Source organism: Pleurodeles waltl, chromosome 5 (genome assembly GCF_031143425.1).
Source record: "Pleurodeles waltl isolate 20211129_DDA chromosome 5, aPleWal1.hap1.20221129, whole genome shotgun sequence".
Classification (NCBI taxonomy): domain Eukaryota; kingdom Metazoa; phylum Chordata; class Amphibia; order Caudata; family Salamandridae; genus Pleurodeles; species Pleurodeles waltl.
The window spans coordinates 213,521,840-213,538,446 of record NC_090444.1 but is presented as its reverse complement, the minus strand read 5'-3'; the positions used below and the strand labels follow the sequence as shown (position 1 = coordinate 213,538,446).

The following is a 16,607-nucleotide window of genomic DNA, read 5'->3' as shown; positions in this document are numbered from 1 at the left end:
TTATGAAACAAAGTTCTTGTACAAACTGATTATACCCACGTGAGTAACCCCTTAAGAGCATCTACTAAGGGTACCTTTATTCCAGAATCCAGTACCAGTCAGAGTTGCCCCTCCTGAATAGAATTTAAAGCCCATTCACACCTCTCACTCCTAGGTGGGTTATTTAGATCATGTGTTGGCTGCCTTTATCCAGTGTATGCCTGTGGATTGCTTGCCTGTCACTCATGGGCGGACAATTCAGATCAGTTACTCCAGCACATCTCTATAGTGCACGCCCTGGGGCTTGCCTACTGTCACATCTGTGACCAATACAGATGACCGGCCATAGCTGCGGGAATCCTGTGTGTGTCTGTGGGTTGCTCCCCTGTCACTCACAAGTAGACCCATGAGATCACGTGCCAGAGAAGACCTGCAACCCGTTCATGCCTGGAGTTTTCGCTTTGTGGGGTTTGCCTGGGGTATGTACCTTGTGCATGATTTGCAAAGAGCATTTCCATGGCTGCCTGTCCATCCAGTGATAGCGGGTTGCACCTTTGCCATTCAAATTCCTACAAGAACGGTGCACTTTACTGTAGCTAGAATGGTGGGCAGCTCCACAACTGTTGGTGCCCCTTACACTATTTTATTTCACTTCATGCATGAACGCAGTCACGTGATATGGGAGACTACTCATCATTTCCGGACTTGCTAAAATTATTTATCTTTGCACATTAATCATCCTGCACAACAAACCCCTTCTTATACAACAACCTTTAAATAATTTACCACTTCTATAAAATGTCTCTAGAGGAGATCCAAACACCTTTCCAGACACAAGCATGACAATTTCATTCAAGCAAATCTATAACCCTTTGTCACTGGGTTCCAAAAAAGTATACTAAAGCCCAAAGCCTTATACTCAGCCTTAAATCAGCCAAGCTAGGAAATCCACAAGATCATCTCAAACCAATTCACTCGGCTGTCCTACTGGACCTCTTGGCACTTCATAAACATTCAGCACTAGCAAATGACAATGCATTTAATCTGAAACCTCTTTTGTAGTTACTACATTGGTGTCATCAACACCACACTAGCCGCATCTAGACAATCATAAAACAACTTGAGAAAGCATGAGATCTGCCTGCATGAAAGCATCCAATCACATCTTTTCTGAAATGTTCCAGATGTACCTGCTCAGCATCTAGTTGTTGATGTTTGTCATGTAGCGGGACTATCATTCAGTTATCTAATTCCTCAGTCTCAGTAAATACCTAGCCTGAATCATTATCCCTCTTCCAAAACAATAATGCCAAAAAAAACTTTACCATCTCATCTGGACTTTTCAACTGGGATCATCCCCATTTCTTATTAAAGCTTTACAGTCAAAATATTATCCATCCTCAGCATAATGCATCACTGAAACTGTCTTTTACCACGCTCATCACCGCAAATAAAAACAAGAGCGCTAAACTTTGTATGTCCATCGACTTCTCCATTTGCAAACATTTTTCTTCATCTTCCCACTGCGCGCTTCTCAACTCTCCCTCCTCACATCTGACTAACCCAGTCTGACACTTACTTAAGGCGGCATGACTGCTTCAATCTTCCTCATGGTCAAGTCACCAAACTACACCCTACCATGGCTCCTGAGCTAACTGAATAATCTCTGAATATCACAAACATCTGTGTAAAGGTGCAGTTCATTGGATTGTGGTACATATCGGTCCTGATAGCAGCAAAAATGATGGATGATTTTTACAACTATCTATGGGTATGTTGGAATGCTTATAAGTTCTAAGATCTTTGATTTTGCTTTTTGCTGCAGTGAGTAATAATTAAAGGAGTAGTACACAATTTTAGCCTCCATGTCCTGAAATAAAATTCTAGCTACTCTCACCAGTGGGTCCTCAAGATTTATGGCTATCCTGGGAGGCCTTTAATGCATCAAACTGTTACATGGGTAGAGTTATAGCCACCTAGCTCAGATGATACTCTCATGTATAGGACTGGAGAGAAGCAACAAAGTTTGTCTTAGATGATGGGGAGAGAAACGGGGCCACCCTCGCTGCACACTGCAACCTCCTTCAAGCAGATACCAAGTTGGTTTTGTTCGTACTTGCAAACTCACTTAAAAGGAACGAGGATGTATTTTCAAACAATTCAGCTGAACTGAACGAAACACACAAGTATTCATTTCCAGTACGGTCTTACAATCATTGAACCACGCATTAATTCCGCACATAGTAAAATATGCAAATCAGATGACGGGTCTTTGTTCCCAGGATTCCCTCTCACTTTACATTTTCAGAGTCTGTTGCTTCCTGCACTAAAACTGTTTGCAAAAAAGAAACCAAAAGCTATTAAAGTCATCCGGCAGCCCGTAGTGCACCTCATGCGCGTGGCAGTTTGAAAATATCGAGTAGATTTTAAACAGAGAAACCCTTGAGCATTACAATAGGCTGTCGGTCAAAATGCGAAATAACAAACATACAAACATTAGGGAAAACAACAGACAAGGAGGGCACAAAATGTAACATGCATTATTTTCACTTAGTTATCTAGACAAAGGAACAAGGGCCAAGTGAAAGTGCAAAGAAAGGAGTGACAAAGGAAAACATAGGCAAAGGGAAGGAACAGATGCAAAGTAAACATAGGCAGTAATTGAACTCAATCTATGGGTTTGACCTTCCCGCCTCTAATGAATGCTCAGCGAATTCTCAACTGCCCACTCCTCACCCCCCAACCACTTGAGGAACTGATGCCCTAAGAACTTCAGCAAACTTTTAAAGCTGGATTTTTCTATTTGCAATCTGTATTTATTTAGATTTTTTAAACATAGGAAAGGCAACAGAAAGAAATGGATGGACTTTATGGATCATTGAACGATCAGTATCGGGATTTTGTTTTTGAAGAAAAAAAAGCTAATGACCCCACACTATGGCAAAAACAATACAAGCAACCAACTGGAATTTGGAACTATAGGACTGTGGAAGGTTTACTATATGTCAGTTGTTAGTAAAAAGATGCACTTTATTAAGTTTGTCTTGACAGCATAACTTCTTGCTTGACCAATTGTTACTAAATCTTTAAAATGTGCACATTGGGCTTTGGCTCCACCCAGAGAAACATTTCTCTCTCATCACATGCAATTGGCTGTTGGGTGTAGAATTCCGCCTCCTATGGAGTGCTTCAACTGCAATGCACGAGGGACTAGTCTACATCCAAAAAGTAAAATCGCATCATTATATTATTAAATTTCTCATGCATGCATCACAAATAGAAAGCAATGTTTTTTTGTTATGTAATTTCTTAACGCAGCAATCATTTTTTAAACTTTTAGGCACTTGTCGCATTTTCCACAGTAGAGAACTGCATATACACTAATAAATAATCACTGGCAAAGCTAACAGCTATATTCTTTAATATACCAACCAGTGGCATAACGAAACTTGAGGGGTCCCCCTGCAAGGTACATGAAGGGGCCCCCCTCCAGACTCAGGAGCTGTCAGGCCAGGGTACTGTGATTAGGGGGGACCCCTGAAGCTCGGGCACCCCATGCACCGCTGGGGCCTATGTTATGCCACTGATACCAACAGAGGCTGTTGCCTTACTTTCTCACATTAACGCCAGACCTATTGACTTTGCCAAGGATTCTTAGTTTAATCAAGCATAATCAGAACCATGGACAGTGCTTTACACCTACGTCAAGGAAAGATGAGTTTTATCACAAACATAATGTTGGGGCCTGTGGAAAAATAAAAGGTTCTGATATGCTTTACATTGCAGCCAGGGGTTTTCTCTTCACTGAATAGGTCTAGCAGAAGGGCTTGTTGGCAATGCCGATTAATGGAATCCCACTTCACGGCAATAAAGGATAATAGCAACTTCCTAAACATACTTCTCTTGCTCACAATGTGCAATGTGTGCAATGTACTTTGGTGCTGAATAACACAATAACTATTGTGTGCTTGTATCTTGGCAGAAGGCATTATGGGCTGGGGGTGTTGAGCCCCCATCACAACTAAACCGATCAGGTGGAAATCCTATAGACTAGACTTCCGATAGAGGGCAGGGGGTGATCAATGGAGATCTGAATCAATATGAACTCACCATGAATTACACAACATGCTTTCCATTCTATGGTTTCTGCTCGCCTGTGCCTATGCAAACAGGAACCAACCATATGCAAAAGTCTCTGTACTGCCCCAAAAGGTGCACTCACGCCCGAAGAGGTAGATCACTTCTCCTCCAATTGGGAACACACATAACCCCAGACAGGTTTTGTTCTTTTCATCATCGGCTTAAAACACAGATTCAAGTCTAGCCATGGCTGCATGAAAACATACATCCACTGCATAAGCAGTAAACATTTCTTTCTTTGCGATGATAAATTTCACACAATGAGATGGAAAAACTGTAAATAGAATTGTGACTGTAAATCTTTTTCTAAAGGAAAAAAAACACACAAACTCATTTTGAATTCATATAAAAACACCAGTTTAATCTTTAAAACGAACTTCTTATGCCTTGTAAACATTGCTTTCACTGTTGCTATAACACCGAATACTTTGCACAGGAATACTGTGTGGCATTTGGTCCTCACAGAGTGAAGTTGTAAAGTTGTATCTGATGCATCCTAGTCTGAGGATTATTTTTCAGAATGCAAATCAAATATATTTTAAGTTTGGGAGCAGTCAAAGGGCACGGCTAACATCCCTCCAAGAGACTGCTCGTATTCTGTGGTGAGAAGAAGAAATGCACTAGAAATGATTATAAAATATTTGAATCTAGTATGAGCTGACAAAGGCCTCAAACTTCTGTGAAATGCCTCTGCCTAATAGATCTGATTTCCATGAAAACTTTAAGTTATGCAAATAAGAGTGTGTGTCACAGAGGATATGTCATCTTGGTAGGCAGTGGGGGATTCCATCTGTTGTTCTGGGCATTGTCACTAAGTTCACAGGGCGGAGCAAAAGAGGGCAGATCTGCTCGTGAGCCTTCAGGACGCCACTTAAACGCTTGACCTCCTCGGCCAGCTTCGCAACCTCCTTCTTCAGGCAGCCATTTTCCTGTTCGAGACATTCGTATTCCTAAAACAATAAAACGACAATGAGTCCAAGCAAGAATTCACGTTGGGTTCTCCCTTATTTAGATACATATTCTGGTTTTAAATGCAAAATTAACATTACTTGTACAGGCTTTTTCATGAATGATGATGAAATGTAAAGCAACCCAACACAAAAAAATGGAACTCTTTGTTCATATTAGTTCTGCTCTTGCACTCGCCCGACTTTCTAGTTTTCAGCACCTTTAATACCTATATTTTTACATTTCTCTGTAATGAAGCAAATCGTGTATACACGTGTCGTCTTAAATAAATTGTACGCATTTCTTAAGAGATTTTGTGTAGTAGCCTGACTATTCAAGTGCTTTCAGTGGTACTGTTCTGGTTCTGACGTCCAGTATCCATCTTTTCAGTGCCTGCAAGGATTCTCTGCTAGCTGTCTACATCCAATACACTCAGATCAATGCCTTGTTCTCGACGCCAAGACTCCTTTTCTGCTCATCGAGTATTCTAAAGGCAGTAAAAGGGCAAATGAATCTTTTTAGTCACATACAAAGAATGAGAAAGTGTTGTATGACTCTATACAATGTTAAGTAATTCCTGCAATGCGTACAGTTGCGTTATGAGTGTCCGAGAGCCGATTGGCTGGTGTCATGGTCTTCTCAGTGGCGTAGCTAGGTTGTCATGGGTCCTAGTGTAAGCAAAGTAACTGGGACCCCTCACTAAGCTGACATCTCAGTCTGTCAGCAGCCCCAACACTTCTCAACCTCCTTCCACATTGTGTGCCTCTGCCATATCAAAACTCACTACCGTTCTCATACACACTATTGCATTTTCACCTCCTTCTCTCCATTTCTGGGAGCGAAAGCTATAAACTTAAAAAGAATTAACAAAGCCAGTAGGTTTGGCCTTTGTAAATTGCGTGCGCACAAAGACATAACATGCACAAGACCACACTCTGACTGCTGCCCTCCCTTAGGCACATCCCTCATGCTACACTCACACATGCACAACTTTCAACATGCAGACCACTTACCCTGCATTAACAAAGACAATGTTAAGCATGCAATCACACAGGTATACCACTTGTAATGAACTCACAAAACATGGTGGCTATCCTGCACTCACACATGCACACTCGTCACACACGTGTACACCACTCACTATGAGAGAGCACAGGAGGCACAGGTGGGTAATCTTGTGCATCGGTCCAGTAGTAACCTTCACTGGAGCTCTAATGTCCTCTGAGGTTATCTAATCTTCTCTCAGCCTCACTTGGCCCAGCACAGCAAACTATGTGAGTTTCACCTTTGTAGAGTTTTGCAGGGAAGAGTCTGGAAACAATCCAACTCGTCTTTTTAAAAAACAAGGTGGTGGTTTTCTCTCTAGTTAAAACATATAGCCAAATATGTCAACTAAATGGAGAGGGCATGTGCTTCAATAAAATTTTACAAGGTAAAGCTTTGCACTGGTCTGCCATTTTGGAACAATAAAAAATGATAAGAGTATGTAAAATACTGTCTCACGATAGAAGCAGGGTTTTGAAGCTTGCAGCAGTGAAACCTGGAGCTCTGCAGAAGAAAGTTGTGGTCCAGTAGCAATGGCAGCAGAGCTGCTGGTACTCTCATTACTCAGTTACCACTAGTCTGCAGCTGAATGTGAGCTGCTGGGTGATGAACTAAAGGAAATATCTCCTAAGGTTAGACTCCTCTGAATGCAGAGTAACACACAGTAAGCAGGCAAAATGCTCTTACCCAGACTACCTCAGATCCTAAAGATCAGCTGTTGTCTAATAGGCAGAGCCAAACATTACCATTCAAGCCAGTCGCTTAAGAGGGCTGATTCCCTGCCCAACTCTATGTATGTTTCCAGGAAGGGCTGAACCAATTTTCGTCAGACAGAGTGTCATTATCATGACTGAAATGGATTTACCTAATGCCCATTTTCTCTTAACAAGATTGCATATTATTTTTGAGAAAACATGAGGCTGGCGAGAGCTAATACAGTCTTTTGATCAGACCTATAACTGATATAGATACAGCACAGGGAGCAGTATCAAAGTGGGTTCTTGGTGCTCACAGACGAGCGATAATATAGCACTGGTCAAGAGGATCACAATCTTCACTGAAAGACATGGAATTGGTACTGCAGGACCGGTGCAATTTTAATTCAAAGACATGGTACAATTGTGCTACTGCAGGCCAATCAGTACAAACTTCATTCAAAGACATGGAACAAGTGTGCTACTGCAGGCCAGTGTAAACTTCCTTCAAAGACCGAGAACAAGCGTGCTACTGCCAAAAGGTCTGTACAAGCTTCTTTAAAGACATGGAACAAATGTGGTACTGCAGTGCCAGCCAGTGCAAGCTTCCTTCAAAGTCTTAGAACAAATGTGGTACCACAGGGTCAGTGCAAGGTTCTTCAAAGACATGTCCAAATGTGGTACCACAGGGTCAGTGCAAGGTTCTTCAAAGACATGTACAAATGTGGTACCACAGGGTCAGTGCAAGGTTCTTCAAAGACATGTACAAATGTGGTACCACAGGGTCAGTGCAAGGTTCTTCAAAGACATGTACAAATGTGGTACTGCAGGGTCAGTGCAAGCTTCCTTCAAAGACATGGAACAAATGTGGTACTGCAGGGTCAGGTACTGCAGGGTCAGTGCAAGCTTCCTTCAAAGACATGTACAAATGTGGTACTGCAGGGTCAGTGCAAGCTTCCTTCAAAGACATCTACAAATGTGGTACTGCAGGACAGTGCAAGCTTCCTTCAAAGACATGTACAAATGTGGTACTGCAGGGTCAGTGCAAGCTTCCTTCAAAGACATGGAACAAATGTGGTACTGCAGGACAGTGCAAGCTTGCTTCAAAGACATGGAACAAGTTTGGAACTGCCGGTTCGCTGCAGCTTCCTTCAAAGACATGGAACAAATGTGGTACTGCAGGACAGTGCAAGCTTGCTTCAAAGACATGGAACAAGTTTGGAACTGCAGGTTCGCTGCAGCTTCCTTCAAAGACATAGAGCAAGTGAGACACTGGGTAGTACCATTTAACACCTCTTTTAGAGAAAATAATTACGTAGCATTTAAGATGTGTTAGAAGTGTAAGCAACAGCGTGTGGGTGTCTGAGTGCAGGCGTGCCTCACACACATAGCAAGATTTAGAAACACAAAACAGGTACAGCACTGGGCAAGAGTACACACTTTCCTCACATCAATAGAGCACATGCTGATCTGGTCAGAAACAATGCAAGCTTCCCTTGTATGCACAGGACATAACATGGACAGTACCTGCAGCAGCAGCTCATGCCTGTGTGTAAACACACACACACGCAATGTGTAGCATTTGGCAGCAGTGTAAGCTCCCCTCACACACAGCACAGGTACAAGATGGTCACAGCAGTGCAAGCTGAAGTACCCTCTCATACCTAAAGAGGTGTCACACTGGCAGCAGCATCTACGCTTACATGATGCACAGAATATCCAGAGTAAAGTGCAGAGGTGGGTCAGCCACTGAAGACTTGAGCCGGTTCAGCCTGAGGTCCTCTTGAGCCCTGCAGCCCAGAATGAGCTTGGCTTTCATGTGGCTTCTCCCTGCTACCTACATTCTAACTCTATGCACCAAGAATCAAAGACAAAACATTACACTTTGATGTCAAGCCGTAACAAGAAATGTGGTTCAATCTAGTGGCTAAATAACACAATGGGAAACAAGAAAATCTGGGCTCAATCCCAACATGACCAAATTGTGTGATTCCACAGAATTATTTTATCAAGCTTCCTATTATTTTCATTAATGCTAATGAGAAAACCTTGAAAACATGAGGATGTGTGGTGAACAAAGATGTCTCTTGGGGTATAATGTTGCTCAGTGTAAAGTAAGGATATAGCCCACATAGAAATGTCCTACAACTGACTTGCCTCTTAGTTTACTAATGGTATGGTCATCAGGTGACAGGATAGGGGCATGAATGTTTCTAAATTCATGCTTAAAAACTATCACTTTATATAAATGCCTCTCAATGCAATGTTACAATCTAATGTACAACGATTAAACGCTTGTTAAAGAAATGAACTTTGTTGGATTTTGAAGGCACTTTATCATATTTTTAAGTGATATTTATTGCACAATTTCCATGCCAAATGTTCCCATAGGGCAGCTTGTGCCTGGGCTTTTAGAGCCAAATCAAACTCTTAGAGCCAAGACAGACCCTTGGCTCAGCCCTCCCTGTTAATTTGTTGGCTCACCCACCTCTACTACCGAACTGTCTATACCTGTTACTCAAATTTCCTCTCTTCTAGTATCTAGGTCCGGGGAGCAACATCTTGTTTTCAGAGACTTCGGCTGGTTTCCATGGGTCTCAGAAAGTCTATTTTTGTTTTAGCAAAAAATGAAACTAACAATGCTCAAATAATTAACTTTTTCCCTTCTTGCACTCTGTCAGAAGTCTATATTCTATCACTAACTGCCATTGTCTGCCTTTAGCTAGTCAGGATCAATGCAGAGATAGCTGTGACTATCTTGTGTTCAGACGCCACAAAGCAGTATAGGCATAACTTCTTTGACTTCTGCAGGCCGCAGGCAGCCAGAGCCCAATTGCATACTCTGCATTTACAAAAGTGAGCATGAGCGCTGTTCGGCCACTTGTGCATGTTCAATGTTGTATTCACAGTGCCACTGGAAATTGGTCAGTGGATTTTACTGCTTGTAGTCTAACTCCTGCAGCTAAGGGAATCCGAAGGAGCCAACAGCAAGCTCCCTCTGCTGCAAGAACTGCTGTGGCCGTACTGGGTAGTGGTACTGGAACAATTTTCAGACTAATGGCTCTACCATCAGTGTTTCTGGAGGGATTAGGAAACATCTAAACATTACACAAAAAACAAGTGTCACAAATGAGCCACGCCCATTCAGCAGGATAATGATAATTATATAGCTTGTACTTCCATTAGAAATGCACTCCCACAAATTTATCACTAAAGCTTGGGGTGGTAGTACACTATCATTTACAGATAGTAGTCATTTAAATGGAAAATGTGCTAACTGTGCACAGACAAGCAGTTTCACTTATTAAACTATATAGCACATAAACAATACAGTGTGGAAATTGGGTTTCAACAAATATTTGTCATTTGCACATCAAGTAAAGTGTCTTCATTTGTTTTGGTCCTATTAAAATCACAGTTCAGAATTGTATTGTGTGTTAGAGGAAAACGACATCCAACAGCCTTTCCTTTCATACCAGCAAGATTGTCACATAGTTGCCCTTACACATTCCTCACACTTTGCTGTTTAAACTTAAAATGGAGAGCACTGTTTATTTTTCTTTCTCTGAATGCAATTCATCAGAAGAGGAGGCTGCCATTTGCCTCTGTCTTTATATGCACAGCAAATGTGACAAAATAAAAATAAATGTATAGTCGTCACCAATGCTCATTCTCTTTTTGCAGCAACCCCCTGCACCTTTACCACCTGTGCCTATTGCTAGTGGGTGCCTTCTCAGGGCTCAAAACGATGTTACAGTTCACCCCCCTCCCATTTTCTGGTGTTTACAGTTTCACAAGGAGTCCTGTACGTGTGAGCGTCGGGTGTAATGTCCTGTTGGGAGCATTTCTCTGGCAGGAAGAGCAGCAGCGGGCCCGTGGTGACATCACAGAATGATGACATCACAGAATGATGTCACGGGAACGGACGGAAATAACTATGCAAATGCACCGACGGAGCTGAAAAAACGTGATGGAGCTGCGCACCAGGGCCCATAGTTATACTTTTTAGCGCCGCGTTTGCGTCATTTTTTGACGCAACTTACAAAATACAATGATATTTTGTAAGTTTGCGCGCTACAAAAGTATAAACATGGGCCCAAGTTTCATGTTACTTAATGGGGGTGGGCGAGTTCCCAGAAACTAGACCTTTGACAAAATCCAGTAAAGCCAACCACTTCACTTGAGCCAACCCCTCAAATTAACGTGATGCTGAGAAATAAAATGTTCTCTGTGACACTGACTGACGAGCCGGCTGGCAGCATGCAGTGGAGGAGCATGTGTGTTCTTACAAAGACTGACGCCCTAGTACTTTTAATTGGGATTGTAATGAGGCATAACTACACATAGTGCAATGCGGTCCTGAGAACAGTGGAATTAGCAAAGGTTAAAGTTCGCCCTGCAGAACGTTCACATTTACTAGAGAGTTCTCTCTTATCAGGATTGTAGTCGCAAATCAATACTGAAATATGTAGGCCACGCAGCCCTTGTAAAACTTTTGTGTTTTGCTTCTTTAGCAGAAAGGTTTAAAAGAACATGTTTTTATGAGGTTGATATATCACTGAGAAACCAAGAGAGTTAGACCTCTGCGCTTGTTTTCTGTTCAAAGCAGTTACTGAGAATCCAGTTTACCTAGTACGTTTAAGCAGTGTATAGCGCACAGACCCACACTCAATTAAAGGGCGAGGGATGCAGTGGGTTTAGCACACCCTTTCCCAACAGTTGTTAAAGACAGGACAAAGCAGGATTTTCTATGACTCTATATGATTTCGAAGAATCGTTTTGTGCACGGTAGACCCCTTGCTATATTTAGTTATTGTTGTTCTACAAACAAGATAACAAAAACAAAGAGGAATGATCCTTGCACAGAAAGCTGCGTACAACCCTTGACAATATGCAATTTAGCTGCAAGGTCAAGACTTATCACTTCCAATTACATTTACTGAACATGTAACTTGCCCTACACCCACTACCTTAAATGTACTTATAATTTTCGATGTTGCTGGTTCCCTTTGCCAATTTTTATTGATGCCCACTACCTTCACTCCACTCCTTGGACGTTTTTGCTCTTCAGAGGTTTTCTTTTGTTCCAGTGCACAACCAATATAAAGTTTCCTGGTGCATTTTTTGGTCATCTTCCTACTTAATATTTTTATTTTGGTTCAATCAGCAGCATTTTACACTGATAATAAAGGCTCCCAATTAGAATGTGAGGAACAATCAATTGTCTTTTCAATTGGTGATGTGGAATATGCATTCTAATGGAGCACAACTAATCTGACAATTTTTCACTTGCATCCAGAATACATTTTTCTATTTTAACCCATTTATGGTGAAGAAAAAAGTGGTTGTTTAAAACCGACTACAGCCGTCTCAGTTTTGCTGGAACCAACAACACAATCCCTAGGCCTAGAAGCCAATGACCACTAAAAACAAGTACGGATGATGTAGGAGTTACAGGGGCAGCTAAATAACACAGCGCTTCTCTCTTACGTTAAAATCCCAGAAGTCTTGGGTTATAAATGTCTGACAAATGCCCAGCAATGGCAACAGCTAGATACTGAACCAATCGCAGCAGCAATAGAGACTATTTTTTGTGTAAGAATGGAGATACCACCTACTTCAAAAGGCTGAATTACATTTCTAGAATCTAGGCGTGGTAAAATATAAAGCTTAGAGGAGCTAGGAAAGCTATGCTTTTGTTAGTAGATGCAGGTTTAGATCTCGCTCCATAAGCCTTGAAATACTTGAATTGATTATAAAGGAGAAGAGAATCAGGTAACTTCAGAGTGCAAGTAGTGATGGTGGCCACACTGGTATTGCTAAAAAAAAAAAAACACCGGTAAAACAGAGAAACAAAAGTATTTAAATTTAACAGTGAAGTAATGTCTTTGATTTCAAGGTCATACAGCAAAGACAATGATGAAAATTAAGTATGGTACCTTAAGGACACTGATGGAGTATATAAATATAGCATAACTATAAGTAGCTTTTTGGATTTGTCATTTCCAAGAATCTTTGCACATGAATAACCATCCCATCACACAAAGCTGTTTCTTTCTTTTGCAAGCTAAGCTTTTTTCTCTGTTAAAGACAAAGGCGTATTTACTAGGCCTTAGTATATTCCTGTTAAGACCACGAAGATGGTCTGGCTACTGAGATGATGCGTTGCATTTTACAAGCCAAGATTTGCCCTTTGGTGTTCTGTGTATTAGGTCAATAGACTTAAATATCGCAAGATCCAAATAGCTTATCAATGCATTCTGCAATTTATGCTCTGGCATATTGTCATGTCCTATTTATGAAGTGTGCTACAGCTTGCGTAAATTAATGGTGCTGATTGGAAGGGAAGAAGTGCTGCTCCCCAGACATTTAAGATAACTTAAAACAAGGGGTATAGTTTTGAGCTCCTGAAGCTCAGATGGTCAGAGGACGCATGGAGCTTAATCAACAGGTTGTTGGGGGCTGTGGAGCAAGGGCTGAAATGCCTTTCTCTCTTTACAGTTGGTGAGGAAAGTGATAATTGTTCGATAAAGGTCCTGAGGCTGAAGATGCTGTGCCTGTGTGCAGATTGGAAGGTTATCCAAATAAATATGGGTGATCTCCCATACATGGCTCAATGAACAACACACATGACTTCGAAGTTGAACCTCAATGATACAGGTTAGCAGAGCAGGGAGCACAGATTAGGAGTGGCTAGGTCATATAAAGGTATGGTTAGAATACAATTGCACCTTACAGATGTATTTACATACACCAAGATCTTGTACTGCTTGCCAATGCTTGCTCAAAGTTGTGCCAGACAAAGTACGGATAGAGGAGGTTTAAAACTGAAATTAACCATATGGTTTTCTTTTAAAATGCACCCATTAAATTACATTTCTGAATATCTATTAATCTCATAGATGTCGAACTTGCCATTCAATACAAGCAATTAACAGTGTTCAAAGCATATTAAAATGTGATATTTGTGCAATCATTACACAAGTGCAAATCTGTATTGGTACAATTTCTCCGAAGTGTATGCAAACCATACAATTTCAATATTTTAAGGGAAAGCATTCTGTAAATTAAAACAGTATTCATAGACATACAGAATATAAGACTGGTTCAACTCCTTTACGTTTCATAAAGAGTCATAATCAGGACTGTCAAATAAAAACTGGAGCTAATCTTGTCACACTTGAACCACTGGGAAAGCACCTATACGTGACAGGAAGAATGGAAGAGGACTGCAAGGCTCTATGTTAGTAACAAAGTGCTCATGATTAGTAGTAAACTATTAATGGATATACCGAAAAGAGCTGCATCAAAGTACCTAGGCTGCAATAAGTACTTGATAAAAAAAAATATGAGGTGAAGGTCCTCTGCCCTAGGAAAAGGTAATCCTGGAACAGTGACTTTAAAAGTCAACACAAGCATTTAAACGTTTTCTATAGCTTATATTTTTGTGCACCAGTACCCAGAAACGGTCTAAGCATTCTACGCCATCTTCAACTGCTTGAGGGGATTGTTGGGGAGCCCAATCATTGTGAATTACCACAATTCTATCCGGAGCCCCCAAGAGCTGTAACTTCAGGCAAATCATATTAAGATGAAAGGTGCAAGCTGAACATATTGCCTAGATAAGGACTCCAGAAACACCTTTTGAGCAAGCTCTAGACCCAAATTTGTTGCCACCTTAACAGGCTCTAACAAGTCCCAACTCCTGAGACCAAAAGGAATGGTTTTTGATAAGTCCAGATAGATGCCTCCCCAACCTCAGTCATCTTAGTGAGTATGAATGGTTGCCAAACATGTAGTTTTGAAATTGCAATATCCAATACTTGAAATCTGTGTCAGCCATTCCCAGGCCCACCAGAAAAGAAGAGGATCTCTACTGGCCTTTGTTTATTAGCAAAACTGAAGCATCAACTGATCCTCGCTAGTCACTCAAAACAGATACGCATATCAGAGGACAACAAAGACCTTTAAAGGCTGAGAAATGAAGGGAGGAAAAAACAGTGTTTGAGTCCTACTGATGAGGAACAAACTAAACTAATCAAAAACTGGTCATGAAGATGGGTTAGCAGCATGGTCAACAATGCCAAATATCACTAAAAGGTCTAAATAAATGAGGTTGATGATGCCACCTAAAACAGTTCGGGATTGGGATGTTCTGTTAACTCAGGCAAAAACAACAAGGTGATGGATGGAAGGCTTCAATTAATCTCAGCCACTGGCAATAGCTCGGGCCGCTTCCCAATCCATTGTTTTTTTGCCCACTATTCCACCTCAGTTTGGACCCACCCATATGCAAATCATTCTTGATCCTGCTCCTCGTGGGAACAGACCAACCTGAACTGCCAGGCCAGATCCTTCCTGAACCGTAACACAAGCAACCTAGTACCAGTTTTGCCCTAATTAGAATGAGCCTGGGACCCATATCTGGACAGACCCAGTGCACTTGAGGCTGCAAATGCAAAAACAACAAGGTAGATGAATGGAATGCTTGAATTAATCTCAGCCACTGGCGATCGCTCAGGCCTGCATCTCAATCCATCTTTTTTTTGCTCACAATGCCACCACAGTTTGGACCCAGCCATATCCTAATCAGTCTTAGCCCTCCTCCTCATGGGAACAGTCCAGCCTGAACTGCCACGCCAGATCGTCCCTGAACCAGAACACAAGCAACCTAGGCCCATTTCTGCCCCAGTTAGGGCTCTTGAACCAGGTATGACTTGGTTCCAGTGACACAGTGAGCTTGGAACCCACAACTGGACATGCCAAGCGTACTTAGGGCCGCAAATGCAAAAACGACGAGGTAGATGGTTGGAATGCTTGAATTAATCTCAGCCACTATCGATCACTCGGACCCGCATCCCAATCCATCTTTTATTGCCCACCATGCCACCTCAGTTTGGATCGTCCATGTGCAAATCAATCTTGACCCTGCTCCTCATGGGAACAGTCCAGCCCGGACTGCCAGGCCAGGTCCTCCCTGAACCAGAACACAAGAAACCTAGGACCAGTTTCATCCTAGTTACGGGTATGTCCTGACGTGAGTACCAGGCTCACTTTGCCATTGAAACCAAGCTATACCTGGCTGAAAATCCCTGACTAGTGCAAAACCGGTCCTAGGTTGCTTGTGTTCTGGTTCAGGGAGGACCTGGCCTGGCAGTTCAGGCTGGACTTTTTCCATGAGGAGCAGGGTCAAGACTGATTTGCATATGGCTGGGCCCAAACTGATGTGGAATGGTGGGCAAAAAAAAATGATGGACGAGGATGCAGCCCAAGCGATCTCTAGTGGCTGAGATTAATTGAAGCATTTCATCCATTACCTTGTTGTTTTTGCATTTGGTGACCTAACTGCGCCAGGTATGCCCAGATGTGGGTCCCAGGTTCACTGTGCCACTGGAACCAAGCTATACCTGACAGAAGACCCAACTAGGTCGAAACCAGTCCTAGGTTGCTTGTGTTCCGGTTCAGGGAGGACCTGGCCTAGCAGTTCTGACTAACCTGCTTCCATGAGAAGCAGGGTGAAGACTGATATGGATGGGTCCAAACTGAGGTGGCATGGTGGGCAAAAAAACGATGGATTGGGATGCGTCCTGCTTGATCACCATTGGCCGAGATTAATTCAAGCATCCCATCCATCACCTTGTTGTTTTGCATTTGCCATCCTAAGTGACCCTGGTATGCCCAGACATGGGTCCGGGCTCACTGTGCCGCTGGAACCAGGCTATATCTGGCTGAAGAGCCCTAACTATGGCAAAACCGGTTCTAGGCTGCTTGTGTTCCCGTTCAGGTAGGACTTGGCCTGGC

At 42.2% G+C, this 16,607-nt stretch overlaps 1 protein-coding gene across 1 annotated transcript in view; it reads right to left on the bottom strand.

Moving 5' to 3' along the window:
- Positions 1 to 4,459: 4,459 nt before the first annotated feature.
- The window catches only part of BATF3 (basic leucine zipper ATF-like transcription factor 3), an 86,374-nt gene continuing 74,226 nt past the window's right edge, over positions 4,460 to 16,607 (bottom strand). The window contains exon 3 of the mRNA XM_069233918.1: positions 4,460 to 5,069. Within this exon, the coding sequence (XP_069090019.1) occupies positions 4,881 to 5,069 (189 nt within the window). The 3' untranslated portion in view covers positions 4,460 to 4,880. The remainder of the gene's footprint in view (positions 5,070 to 16,607) is intronic.